The sequence below is a fragment of the Aspergillus brasiliensis genome (assembly GCF_001889945.1).
Source record: "Aspergillus brasiliensis CBS 101740 unplaced genomic scaffold ASPBRscaffold_35, whole genome shotgun sequence".
Classification (NCBI taxonomy): Eukaryota; Fungi; Ascomycota; class Eurotiomycetes; order Eurotiales; family Aspergillaceae; genus Aspergillus; species Aspergillus brasiliensis.
In genome coordinates this window covers 1-12,464 of record NW_027137476.1, presented here as the reverse complement: position 1 = coordinate 12,464, position 12,464 = coordinate 1, and the positions used below count along the sequence as shown (strand labels likewise).

General features: G+C 49.0%; 6 protein-coding genes across 6 annotated transcripts; 2 read left to right on the top strand and 4 right to left on the bottom strand.

The window, feature by feature from the left end:
* Window positions 1-1,621: 1,621 nt before the first annotated feature.
* ASPBRDRAFT_49591 (uncharacterized protein) lies at window positions 1,622-2,279 on the bottom strand. Its single transcript, XM_067626377.1, has 2 exons — window positions 1,735-2,279; window positions 1,622-1,656 (listed from the first exon to the last, which is right to left on the bottom strand). The coding sequence occupies exon 1, from the start codon at window positions 2,232-2,234 to the stop codon at window positions 1,944-1,946; it is 291 nt and encodes a 96-aa protein (XP_067472915.1). The 5' UTR covers window positions 2,235-2,279; the 3' UTR covers window positions 1,622-1,656; window positions 1,735-1,943.
* A 921-nt stretch (window positions 2,280-3,200) lies between these two features.
* Window positions 3,201-4,243, top strand: ASPBRDRAFT_49589 (Zn(II)2Cys6 transcription factor domain-containing protein). Its single transcript, XM_067626376.1, has 4 exons — window positions 3,201-3,481; window positions 3,595-3,852; window positions 3,905-4,136; window positions 4,200-4,243. The coding sequence occupies exons 1-3, from the start codon at window positions 3,341-3,343 to the stop codon at window positions 4,046-4,048; spliced, it is 543 nt and encodes a 180-aa protein (XP_067472914.1). The 5' UTR covers window positions 3,201-3,340; the 3' UTR covers window positions 4,049-4,136; window positions 4,200-4,243.
* A 2,168-nt stretch (window positions 4,244-6,411) lies between these two features.
* Window positions 6,412-7,222, bottom strand: ASPBRDRAFT_164839 (uncharacterized protein; the record flags this gene model as incomplete). The annotated part of the gene is made up of 3 exons (XM_067619547.1): window positions 6,412-6,612; window positions 6,719-6,991; window positions 7,054-7,222. 3 exons carry the CDS (start codon window positions 7,220-7,222, stop codon window positions 6,455-6,457), a joined length of 600 nt encoding a protein of 199 aa, XP_067472913.1. The 3' UTR covers window positions 6,412-6,454.
* Window positions 7,223-8,126: 904 nt separating this feature from the next.
* ASPBRDRAFT_489636 (ankyrin repeat domain-containing protein) lies at window positions 8,127-10,608 on the bottom strand. The gene has a single exon (XM_067626202.1). It carries the CDS (start codon window positions 10,413-10,415, stop codon window positions 8,541-8,543), a length of 1,875 nt encoding a protein of 624 aa, XP_067472912.1. The 5' UTR covers window positions 10,416-10,608; the 3' UTR covers window positions 8,127-8,540.
* On the top strand, window positions 10,566-11,093 carry ASPBRDRAFT_489651 (uncharacterized protein). Its single transcript, XM_067626204.1, has one exon. The coding sequence runs from the start codon at window positions 10,716-10,718 to the stop codon at window positions 11,007-11,009; it is 294 nt and encodes a 97-aa protein (XP_067472911.1). The 5' UTR covers window positions 10,566-10,715; the 3' UTR covers window positions 11,010-11,093.
* Window positions 11,094-11,178: 85 nt separating this feature from the next.
* Window positions 11,179-12,453, bottom strand: ASPBRDRAFT_201630 (uncharacterized protein; the record flags this gene model as incomplete). The annotated part of the gene is made up of 1 exon (XM_067621572.1): window positions 11,179-12,453. A coding segment is annotated over one exon (1,275 nt), but the record flags the coding sequence as incomplete, so codon positions are not given.
* Between the last annotated feature and the right edge of the window lie 11 nt (window positions 12,454-12,464).

Genomic DNA, 12,464 nt, shown 5'->3' with positions numbered 1-12,464 from the left:
CTGAGGGATCCTCGTCTTAGGCTTCTCGGCAGGATTCTATGCATTGATGATACGACGTAACCAAACCTCCCCGCCCCATCAGCAACTACATTCATTCTCAAGCTTATACCTGGGAACGCACTCCTTCGTATACTCCTACTCTCGGTAATTATGGCTGAGAGTGGACCCCTTCTGAGTATAGTTCATGCCCGTCCTATAAACATTCCCCGCCGTTAGTTTCACAGTCCAATCAAGCACGGGCCTTCAATATTGTTGAACTAGGAATTAGAGTACCTGACGATGAAAATTCCTTCTATATACCGTATATGATTGAGTGGAGAGTGACTCGCAATACCAGAGTCTTGACAAAGGACATGGAATAAGATCTAGGTATAATACCTAGTTCATACTGGCAGCAAATCAAGCAAAAGGCAGAACGCATGTTGCTCCAGAAAATACACCATGATCGCCGAGTGAGGCTTGATAATACTATAGTTGTGAGATTTTATAAATTACCACTCACAGCGATATTACAAAGCAGTTTGAAAAGGCTGACATTGATTGGACAGCTATATATAAGCATATCCTCATGTGGCAAGATCTCCTTCGTCGGCCCTAGGAAATGCTTACGGTTTCCATCTTTATCAATTATAGGGAGGACAACTCTTCGTACAGGAGGACAGGTAAAAGAGGAACCTCTTCAGTAACTAACAGAATGCTTCGTCTACATGACAACCAGATTAATGCAGAGGAATGCTCCGGGCAACCGTGAGTTTGGCGAGATATATATCGGGAAATGAGATCCCCAGGGCATCCTTGCCAGTACGAGGGCCAGTATTACTGGTAGGGTCCGGCGAGTAAAAAGTACTACTAGCTCAAAACATCATTCAGAACCCTTGTTAAGAATGTGGAACAAGGGGGTATCCTGGAGACCCATGATGATGTTCCTAACAACGTGCGGAAATAGCTATATGCAGAAGATCGTCAACGCCTTTCGAAACAAAGCCAGGTTTCCAACAATCTCATGTCAGGCTCGGCACTTCCGCAAACAAATATCATTGTCCATCTATCTCAGTCTGCACGACCTTCAAACTCTTCATTACTGGACAATGAAACGGCTCGAATCACTATCCGGAATGAGTTCAACATTCCTGGACTGCTTGAGGGAGCATTGGGAAATTATGCTAATTAGCATCTCTCACGGGTGGGTACAGAAAGTTTCAAAGAGACTATAAAGAAGGCGCGTGATGTAGCGTCAAAAGCTGTTTTGATATTGCTCAGATCTACGGGGAAAGCCCGGACTTTATCATCAAACACGGGATGGCAATAGGTGCGGCTCGCAGATTCGTTGGTCATACTAGGCTTTGGCGCAAGCTGAGGGCCCAAGGCCATACTTAGTGTACATCATAAGTCAGTACAGTCACAATGGTCATACTCGTTGCATTCTCGAGGCACGGTTGTGCATAACAGATATCAGGGCTTGTCTTAAACAATGCATCATTCCCGTCAGATTAAGCAGATGTGCGTGCTGGGGTCAAGCTCCCATACTTGGCGCCATATTTACCAGACATCAATCCTTCCAAAGAGTTCTTTGCCGAACTTAGTGTTATATAGAAAAGTTTGGCCAACGCCTAAAATGTGCCTCAAGGGGAATCCCATGTCATTCTTCAGCGACGCCTTCACAAAGTTAGCGCAAAGACAAAGAGTGCCGAAGACATACCAACCCATCACAAGTTGACTCTTTGATTCACCTACCGTTCTCACTTCTGGGTGTCTTCGCGACCTACGGGTAGTCATTACCCGCTCACGTGAAGTTGAAGTAAAGAATGCTTAAAGCAATCACAGCTCAAGAGATCATGTGACTATGATCTATCCCCTCACATAGCAGGATCGGTTTCGCTGGAAACCCGGCCTGAAAGAATCCGAGATAGGCATGGCAGTTGTGAAGGACACGGCAGAGGTTTTCAGTCTGTACGGTGAATAAGCGCTTCTACTGCGCCGTCAAAACCCCAGAATTTCTCTTGCTCTCGGTCGCATTGTAGACAGGAGCTGCAGACAGATTCCTCGGTCAATCGTAGCCTTTTTGTAGGGGTATAGAAAGTAGATTGTGGCTGTGATAAGGGCATGCTTGGAGTAAGTATCTGATTGTGATCTTGGCTTCTGGTATTCTCGTCTTGTTTTTGCAGCTCCTTTGCTTCATAGACATCCCAAGCTGGGTGTACGATGGGATCGAACCCCCATCCGAACTGTGCCATCAGTAGACGATGCTGTTACTCGTTTCCTGATATTTCTAGCTGTTGTTTAAAGGTCTTCCTTAGATAGCCGACGGAAATTTACATATAAGGTACAAGCTCTTGTATTAGTGTGTGGCGAGTGATTCTAAACTTAATCCTGGTCTTCTGACCTTTTAAAGGGTTAGTATGACTCTATCGTATTTATCAAGCCACACCCGTGTCTACTGCGGTTCTAGGCATAAGCCACTAATGTCACTTCTACGTAACGGTTCCATATGTAGAGGAGCTGCTACGGCGCCCCTAGCGCGCCCTCTAAATGATACTGTACGATGGTGTATTTCACCAGCCAATAACAGAATTTACATGGCTGCCGTATTAGCGGCGTGTCAAGCTGTAAGCAAGGAAGTCAGAATGTGGAGGTCATTCATCACGAGTCGCAGCCCGTTATGTACAGTAATCGCACCCGAAACAGTAGCTGACTCAATTCAGCGAGCATATTTGTGTTGCCTTGAGTCGTTTGAATTCTGCAGAAGTAAGAGGTTGCGATTGTTGAAGAGAAAAACGGGGGGTTTGATCAGCAAGGAGAGAATTTTCGGCTAGTAAGAATGAGAGCCTAATTATGCCTGCCGCATGTTCCTTTTGCCGATCAGGCTTTCAGCACATTGCTTTCAATACAGTACATTAACATACCCGAGCGGGTCTTCTCTCCTACTTTATCCAATAATGTGATTCCCTTAGCTTGAGATTATTTACCAGCTCATGTTGTGACAACCTTGACAGTAGAGTTAAGCAGTTTCTGATAGGCTCTGCTTTCCATTATTACTATAATGGACTAGACCGCCCATTTAATTGTGGCTGCTTATGCGTTCCCCATGACGTGTTCCGAAATACCACTCAGCCACTTACTGTATGGCGGCAGGTGGTACTAAAGCCAAGAATCGAATCCATCATAGGACTGATGTCATGTCTTCGGCCCGTCTGCTCTGCCGCGAAGAGATCAACAACGCGGAACGCAGCCATAAAGTGAAGACTAAGCCAAAACACTTGCAAGGTATTAATCTCAACAGAAGCTGTCAGAGAGCCTTTTCTGGAACTAGACATACTATCTACTTTATGCTGCAAGCAATATGGTCCCTTCGCAGGCGAAAGGCTTGAGGATCTTGGCTCCAGCTCCCGATGCAAGGCCTTCTCGAGTGACAGACGTGGCTGTTAGGCCAGCCATGAGAAGATCGAATGCATGTGATGCATGTAAAAAGAAAAAGACCAGGGTAAGCATCAAATCTGCTTTATTCTTTTTCTTTTTCTTTTTCTTTTTCTTTTAATTTTATCCTATTTTTTCTTTCTGTTTCTACACAATTTCTGACTGATATATATCTACAAGTGCCGTGGAGATCACCCATGTGATAAATGCACTCAAGCAGGTACAGAATGCTTGTTTGCCAGAGGCGTCGACAGACGAAAAAAACTTGCTTTGCACAATACTGAGGAGGAGCTAAACGCGATCCGTTTGCTTCTAGATCAGTTGGTGGCCGCCTTCGACAGTGGTAATAATACAGATATTCAGCGGCTCATCGACATAGCAAGAAACAAATTGAATACTAAGAAAGATGCTAAGTTGTATAAGTGGTGCAGCCTCCAGGTATACAATAATACTTCAATAAGTACACGCATGGTGCTAAATGTTACCCGAGGACCTGCAATCACAGCTTCGCTTCTACGAGCAGCTAACCCATAATTTATCGGTGACATTCGGTACTGACGTTTCCAACTATATTGCACATTCATTGAAGGTGAATACGTCTCTTACCTATTTTCAACGGGCTTACCAACATTAGCTACTATACTAGACTCCATCATTTGGCTCACAGTCCCCCGCGAACTGAACGTCTTATCAGTAAGACTTCTGGTCAAATTACTAGTTGAGTGAGGTTGCGATGCGAATGAGTACGACAAGTTTATTGATCTAATTCAAATTTCGCAAGGCAGAAGCCCTTAATTTATTTCAAAGTACAATTCGAGCACGAAGGTACTCCATGTCAAAATGAATTCATTTATAAACTGGTCCATTATTACCTGTGGTTTCCATGCTGACCTCTAGCCCGAACCGTACCAACGACCCGCCTTCTCATCGGCTTCTCGCTGTTCACCGTGCCATCGCGTGCATTATAAAAACCAGCGCTGCGGGAAGTTACATGGAGAGCTTCGTGATATTCGTGATATAGAGTAAACGTAGAGTAGAAAACTCAACAAGCTTAGGGCTCGGGGATCTTCGGTTCAGTGGCTGCCGGTCAGGTACATTGACTGTCTGCCGAGGCCTGCATCCATTCTCGTGGGTTGCTTTCCTGTTGAATCCCTAAACAGGCGGATCACAGTAGTTAGGAATGACAGTGAAATTGACTATATCGTAATTTGTGCTAGAGGAGGTCATCGAAGGATCAATACTCGGGTTAATATGTGGTCCTGCACCTACTTTATCCTGTTTATAATTCATCAAGTATCAGACTGGTGGTTCAAAAAATGCTCTTCTATACTTGATTTCCTTGCGTCCATGGTATTAATGCACCAGTTAAGAAAAGAACCGAATCCCTGTTCAGTTGTCTTCAAATAATTGCTAATACTGTCTTATAAATACCTTAAGCTTTGAGAAGAACTGTTTGATAGGATTTGAATCCGGGGAATATGGGGTAAAATATACTATCTTTACATCTATTTATAAGTATATTGCTTCTATTTTCTCTGAGTGATAAAAGGATATATTATCTATTATAAGTACTGAATTTGGTTCTGGTTATCTTCCATGGTGTTGAAGCAGTTTCTTAATAAAGTCTTCAAATACAGAGGCGTCAGTTGAACCTCGAAAAATGCGAGATATAATAATTCTATTTTAAGAATATGCCGGAAGAATCTGATATTGCTGATCGCGGTAGAATCTAGCTACTTGCATTAAGAGGAGACTAGCTTGTCTTCCTGAAGTTATTTCTCTTATTATAGCTGGATCCATCGACAAACAAAAGATGGTACAAGGAGAGCTCTGATATATAGTGAATATAGCTGTCCTGCAAATCTGTATTACACTCATTTGCTTTTTGCTAGTAATCTTTCTAGACCAGCCTTCGCGTTTGAGAGCATGACTGATGCTGCACGTTGAAACTTGTATGTGGAACCCGTCCCACGAAAATATGGCTATTTTATCAGGGTATAAGTACGGCTTTACCAAGAGATGATCAGACAGGGTTTTAACCATCTCTGACATGAGATGGCGTGGACGCCCACGCTTAATGGGAGGGCTCTCAAGCCTCCGTTACGTTCAGGTTGTTGATACGCCTAGTGACGGTACTTGGGTGACAGCCAGCTGCATTTGCAATTTGTGAAGGGGTGAGTTCATTGCTCAAGATCATGTCACGGATGACTCTAAAGTGGACGGAGCTAGATTAGGAGCCATCTGTGATGTGGAGGATGATCGACGTTATCCTCTCGGAATAGGATCTTGGTGGATTCATGGGCTATGACCACGTGGCGGAAGGATGGACCTGTACACCGGTATACAGGTTATGTAAATTTTGCTGAGTAATAATATATTTCTTACCACATGTTACTTGCTTTTCTGAGAATAAAATACCGGAAGAATTTACAGAAGTGGCTTAGCGTACTTCGGATCAAGTTTTCGGAACCATTATCAACTATAAAACATTTGCGCCATTTTTGCAACCAGCTGTATCAAATAAATACAAGCTCACCTTACTTTTATGATGGCGGGCACTTGGCATTCTAGCGTACTGTAGAATTTCTAACCTTCGACCGTGAATTGCAGGGATATTCACATCACTTCACTGTGGAACGCAGATGGTAAATTACGCCGGAGTTAGCTACATTGGTCAACTCTCGTATGAACAATATGTGACCGCAAGGAACTAATTAGCCGGGGGATCGCAACGGCATATAAAAGTCCCATTTATCGGTCAAAGCTTGAATACGTATCAGCAGGTATATTCAGGTTCCCATCCGATGGCTCGAAGGGAATACTGCCAACTCACACAGTTCCGGGGCAAAATGCTGTCCGGCTCTGGGTACCTCTACTATTTTACTATTTTATATGGAGCTTCCTTTATGCCCAATGGACTTTAACGAGGGAGCGTCCAGAACCCAATGCAGATGGAACATTGAGGCTGTACTCGACCCGACTATCACGGTAGTCTTATACCATAGGCAATAACGAAATTCATACTTATATAACATGAGTCCTAGTTCTGGATGCGACACGAGCAATCAAAGCAGGCAGCCTCCAGCCGTTCCAGTATCCTTGACGACAATCGTGATGTGGCATGCTGATTGAAAAGAGCGCTCACCAGATACTCAACTGGGATTCTATGGAACCAGTGCAACAGGACTAGCTTCTTCTCTGTACCAATTAGCCAGGTTCAACATCAAGTCACCGTAATAAACAGGCCAAGCTATCTGTAAGAGAGCTTAGTCTCGGCGAGGACACAAACATGTAATATACATACCTTCCGTACTAAGATAAAGCGGTGTTTTGCGTTGGACATTGGGAGGCCAATAGCGGTGGTCCTTTCCAAAATGGGCTTGGAGATACTTCGATACCAGTCTTGTGATCAGGAAGCACTCCAGCCTTGATGCGTGGTCAAGAGCGCTTTTGAATAAACAGGATGTGCCGGGCGTGCGAACATATATATCGAACGATGGATTGCACTCCACATGTTTTGGCGTCCCAGATACTGGCCCTGAGGCACTCGAAATCTGTGGCAGTGTTCGACATTTGTCTGACCGCATGTGAGCATATTCCTGCAGTCAAATCAGGGAACAGTGTACGGTATAAACTCACCAGGTCTTGGGTCGAGGAAACGGTCGCTGTATGCCTGCCTTGCTGCTTTAGTGTCACTCGGTGCGGTGTCCAGGCTGGCTATGAACCGCAAACGACCACTAGAACCGTGATTCGGTAGAAGTGATGGTCGATACACTCTTCTATCTCTAGGGATAGCGACGGCCATCATTGCTGAGCTCTAAGGTTGCGGTTGAATCGGGCGAGCACAGAAAAGGGGAATACATAGAAGGTGCAAAGCCGATTAGATGCAAATACCACGGTTGCTCAGGTACGGATGTATTTAATAGCTGACCCGGTAGCCCTGTAACCGGTTTGGCCTCTTTTAAAGGACAAGTTGGGGATACCGAACAGACACACAACGCTTGACGTCTAAGTGTGGGACTGAGTGTCATCCCGCATGGATATGAGAGGATACTCGTAGAATTCAGAAGGCTGAAAGGACTTCTGGGCATAGTGGAGGACTGGACACATGCTGCAGTATCTGACAGGATCTTCTTCTATCCGAGTTTCGCATGAGACTGTAACTGAGCTGCTCTAGACAAGATGGGGCGCGAATCATAATGGTTCGTAGGGCATCTGGACAGTGCGCTAAGCTCGATGTGTAATAGCGCACGTTGCGTAGTACGCTAATGAGTTATCCTTCCAGCCCAGAACCTCACGGCTTACCGCCTCCCGCCTCCAGCCAATGGTCGGGGGCACCTGCCGGGGGAAGTGTAACATTTTCAAGCACACTACTGGGCCACTACGCCAGGACCTTTACCGCCGGAGAACGAAGCAGAAAGTGATGCATCAGCAACCAATTCTAGTCAATCTGTGAAGGGAATACAGGAGCCTCAGGAATCATGCAGCATCTCACATCGTCACATCACGTCCGCATTAGCGCGTACAAGCAGCTCTGTTGCGAACAACACGGAATGTGATGTGATAGGTCAGGAAGCACGGAGCGAAGACCTGCTCCTCGTACCGATTCTACCTGGCCACAGTTGCAAAGACATAATGTACTAGTAGCATGAGTGTGCGGCCGACGTGGCCGGTCACGTGACGCTCGTTTGACGGTTTGTCAACCAGCCATTTGCTGCCCCGCCTCTTTCCTTCCCCCCCCCCCCACAACTCAAACCTCAATTGATTGATGTAGCATTACTACAGTACAGCACATATCCTGGCTGCGGTTTGCCCTCTGAAGAATCACTGAGAGCGGCCATGCTGTAGCTGTAATCCAAGATACCGTTCCGCACGCCGCGTCTACCTAGTATATATAAGTCATGATTCGGAAAAAAAGGGTTATATCGCAAGCTTTGCCTGGGTTAGGCTGGGTCTTCTACGAGTAATATACGCATGCTCTCAGTATTCCATCTGAGTGATTGTGCTCTTGCTATTATCAATTATGTAACGTAAGGTCCCAAATGACAACACGTAGTACATGCTGTAATCAGGAGTCGCCCGATGACGATCAGATTACACGCTCACCAGGATGCTGGTACCATTCTTTATCCAAGTCTATATGCTCTAAGAAGATTGGCAATTTCAGCGTGTCCCATATCCTGAGCGGCCGCCAGTGCTGATCGCCGGAAGTAATTTCCTTCGATCACGACTCTTCTGTCCTGAAGCAAACGTCTCACGACGTTGAGATGCCCCGCCTGCGCTGCCCAGTACAGCGGACTGCATCCGTTGAGGTCTGTCCGATTGACATCCAGCTGAGGATCTTGGAGGAGGAGATCGACTACCTCACAGTGCCCAGCTGCTGCAGCCCGGCATAGTGGGGTTTCGCCTGTCTGGGTCGGAAGATTAATGTCCAAGCGATCCCGGTGCTCGAGGATTAAGCTCACAATCCTGGTGTGGCCTCGATCCGCTGCCAGGCCCAGTGCCGATGCGTTTCCCGCGAATATTGGATCCAGCTGCAGATCGTCTCTCACAAGCAACAGTCTGATCATGTCAATGTCCGCTTGATGCACGGCCCATATAAGTGGAGTCCAACCGGCCATGTCCGGTACATTGATATCCAGTCTCTCTTCGCAGAGAAGTAGCCGTGCTATGGTTCGGTTCCGGTACTGGATCGCATGATGGAGGGATGTTGATCCATCCCGGCCTACAACATTAAGGTCGAGGTCGTCTTCGCATAGCAGCCGCTTTGTCAGAATCTCGTCGGAGCGCTTCGTCGCCCACCAGAGTGCGGTCCGCCCACATGTATCTCCCACATTTGCATCCACCCCTGGCGCAGCGAGGAGCAGCTTGGCAACGGACAGGTACCCGCGGGTTGTGGCTTCATGCAGAGCTGTGAACCCGTCGTCGTTCCGGCCGTTTAGCTTGATGTCTGGTTGGTAGAGCAATAGCGTGAGCAAATCAAGATCCGCCATGCCTGCGGCTAGATGTAAGGGGGAATTCCCGCTGGCCGTGCGCACATCGGCATCCGTAGGGGCTTCCAGCAGAAGCTGGCAGATGTGGTTCCTGCGGAGGGCAACGGCCAGACATAATGGCGGCATTTCTTCGTATATCTTCCAGTGCCCATCGGCACCGGAAATCGAGACATCAAGGTCACTGCGTGTCAGGAGCAGGGCGACGATTCGTCTATTGTCTTTGATGATGGCACGATGCAGGGCGGTCATACCAAGCCAATCCTGCGCGTTCACATCAAGGTCCTGCTTCTGAAGCAAGAGCTGCACAAGTCCGTCGTCGTTGTGCAGAACAGCATAGTGCAGAACCGTCCGGTCCTTCAAGTCTCGTGCTGAGACGTCAATGTCGCCATGCGCTAGGAGCGCACGACCGCCGCAGCCGAAGTCTTTGCGCATGGCGTACAGCAATGGCGAGGCTGACTGGCCCTGTGGATGCATCACAATTCTCGCGTCGGCCAGAAGCAATCGCAGAATGGCGAGGTGCCGATGCTTGATGGCGTCCAGCAGCGGTGTCTTGTTGTCTCTGCTTCCTGCGTTGATATCCGTACGGGCGTCTGAAAGCAACACCTGAACAACCTCTACATCCTCCTTCCGCACCGCCACACCAAGCGGGGTCAAGCCCAGTCCCTCGCCGCGGCAGTTGACATCGATGCCGTCGTACGAAAGCAGCCATCTCACAACGGGTGCCTGTCCGAACATTGCGGCAAAATGAAGAGGTGTGTAGCCATGGAGATACACGTTGACGCAGGCCCGGTAAAAACACATCGTCTGGACAAGTTCCAGCTTACCATAACGCGCCGCCCAGTGCAGCGCCGAGCCGTTTTCGAATCGTACGTTGAAGCGATAGAGCGCCGGTAGCAGCTGTCGATATACATGCGAATTGGTGAGACACAGAGAATGGATGTCCTTGGCCCGCTCCAGATGGTCCATGACACAAAGTAAGAGCTCTCCCGGTAGGTCCAGCAGCAACATGCTGGTCTGAGGAGGTGGTAGGTGTTCTTGGGATCGTGCAAAAGGGAGCTTGGCTGAGATGTGGTCACACCAGGAGGTATAAGCGAGGCTCTAGGAAGATACACACGCCGAGATGGGCCTGTTGGTTCCTCAAAGCAGCTGGGTTGCGATACCTTTATACCGTGGCGTCCGCGTACCTGGCTTGTAAGCCTCGGCAAGAACAAATATACCCAAAAGTATCTCTTGAGAGGCGTTGTCTTTAATGGAGCCAGGCTATCTTTTTCGTGTAGATCAGAGCTCCACTTCTAACGTGTGGGGAAAATGGCATTCCATAAGATGGTATGCAGCGGCGATGCCCCATATGAGGGCACGCATTCTCCCTGGGTGCAAGAGCCGTTCCTATACATATGGCTGGTAGCAAGCAGCCTCGCAATCTCTTGCCATGCTATCTTGCACTACCACTGCATGCGAGGACGCATGGAAGTGCCTCTCATATCTCTACTACTGCATGCCCATGTAGATTGGACCAGACGCCGGATGCCCGATTCTGGTTTAAATACTGTAGGATTCATGAAACACATAGTGGAACAGTTCAAATTCAAGCATGGATTATAAGACGCTGCAAATTACGGTTTGTAGGTAATTCTGGAACATTTCCAAGTGATCGCTGAATCTCACAGAGCAAGACGTGTATCGGTTCCTAGAGTCGGAAGGGATGTTCCACGATCCTCCGCAGGACACAGTTCCTAACACGGACCGATTTTCTAGAGTTACAAAGGGCTGGTCAATTCGGCTGCGGGTCAAAAGCGTGGTCGAATTTGCTGGAATCAAGAGGCTCTTGCAGCATCTCCTCGTCCATCCATTGTTCGAACGCAAACCGGGCTGCCGGCAGGCGGTTGTACAGGAAGATCTCGAAGAAATCCGGGGGAACATTCTGCAGCAACCGGGGCCGGAACTGCTGCAGGACCGCCTCCATGGCTTCAAACTGGGTCTTTTTCAGCGTGCGGTAGTCCGTCATGGACGATCCCTCCTCGCCGGAGAAATAGCCCACGCCTTGGGGAAGGAAGCAGAGGATGTTAGGAGACCTGGCGATACGCGCGAGCTGTTTCCACGGCCATGCCCGCTTGCTCCACTCCTTGACCTTGTCCTCCACCTGGCGATAATCCCGAGCGTCCGCCGGGAGGCCCTGGATGATGTCCCCGACGGTCTGGCCCAACGGGTCGGGGCAGCCCCGTTGGCTATGCTGCTGGCGCAGGTCGTGGACATACCAGCAGGTCAATGCAAGCCCAATCCGAGACGATTGCTCATTGCTTTTGTGCCACAGGCCCGCCTCAAACACGCCCGCCGCGCTGCGGCCAAAGGGGCGCGTCGCATCGTGCTCTCGGGCCCGCAAATGTGACAGCTGGCGCTTGATCCCCACCAAGACCGCAGGTGATGCGATGTTGAAGGTCAGCTGAAGCAATCGATCCGCTTGTTCCCATCCCATGGGTGCCCCGCCCAGCGGCATCTGCGCCACACGCTGCCACGTGCTGGTCAAATCCAGGGTACCACTGTGTCCTGTCACGGCAGACCACCGCCGTTCCGCCTTCTCGTGACGTGACAGGCCGGTCAAACCACCAATCAGTGACGGTGGCTGACTGGTACGAGACTGGAGCACCTCCGCGACAATTGTCTGGGCCAGGCTGGACCGGAAGGTGTCCGGGGGATCGCCCTGCACGGGAAGTCCTCCTGCCCGCTGCGCCATGGTCCAGAGGAAGCGGGTCTCACTGCGATCCACTTCCCTATCGGACGCGAGGCGCTGATGGTCTACCTGCCATTCGGGACAGGGCTGCTGGCACTCGCGCAAATGCTGGGACAAGGCAGTCGTGGCGGCCTGGCAGGTGGAACAGGCCTGTGGGCGCGAAACGTCGTGCGTGGACGGCCCTTTGGAGGCGAAGGAGTAGTGCACGACGGCCCCGGTGCTAGTCTGGATTTCTATCAAGGACCAGTTGCCGTGCCTGCTGTCGGGCAACAGCAACGTCCGTGGGAGAGGGTACAGCCGGAGCGAACCCCGGTGGAGCTGGTCCTTCC

Coding starts and splice junctions, on each gene's coding strand:
- ASPBRDRAFT_489651 (XM_067626204.1), top strand. CDS start 10,716: ATGGCATTCCATAAGATGGTATGCAGCGGCGATGCCCCATATGAGGGC.
- ASPBRDRAFT_489636 (XM_067626202.1), bottom strand. CDS start 10,415: ATGTTGCTGCTGGACCTACCGGGAGAGCTCTTACTTTGTGTCATGGAC.
- ASPBRDRAFT_49591 (XM_067626377.1), bottom strand. CDS start 2,234: ATGGCACAGTTCGGATGGGGGTTCGATCCCATCGTACACCCAGCTTGG.
- ASPBRDRAFT_49589 (XM_067626376.1), top strand. CDS start 3,341: ATGGTCCCTTCGCAGGCGAAAGGCTTGAGGATCTTGGCTCCAGCTCCC. Junction 3,482..3,594: donor GTAAAAAGAAAAAGACCAGG/GTAAGCATCAAA, acceptor TATATCTACAAG/TGCCGTGGAGATCACCCATG. Junction 3,853..3,904: donor ATAAGTGGTGCAGCCTCCAG/GTATACAATAAT, acceptor ATGTTACCCGAG/GACCTGCAATCACAGCTTCG.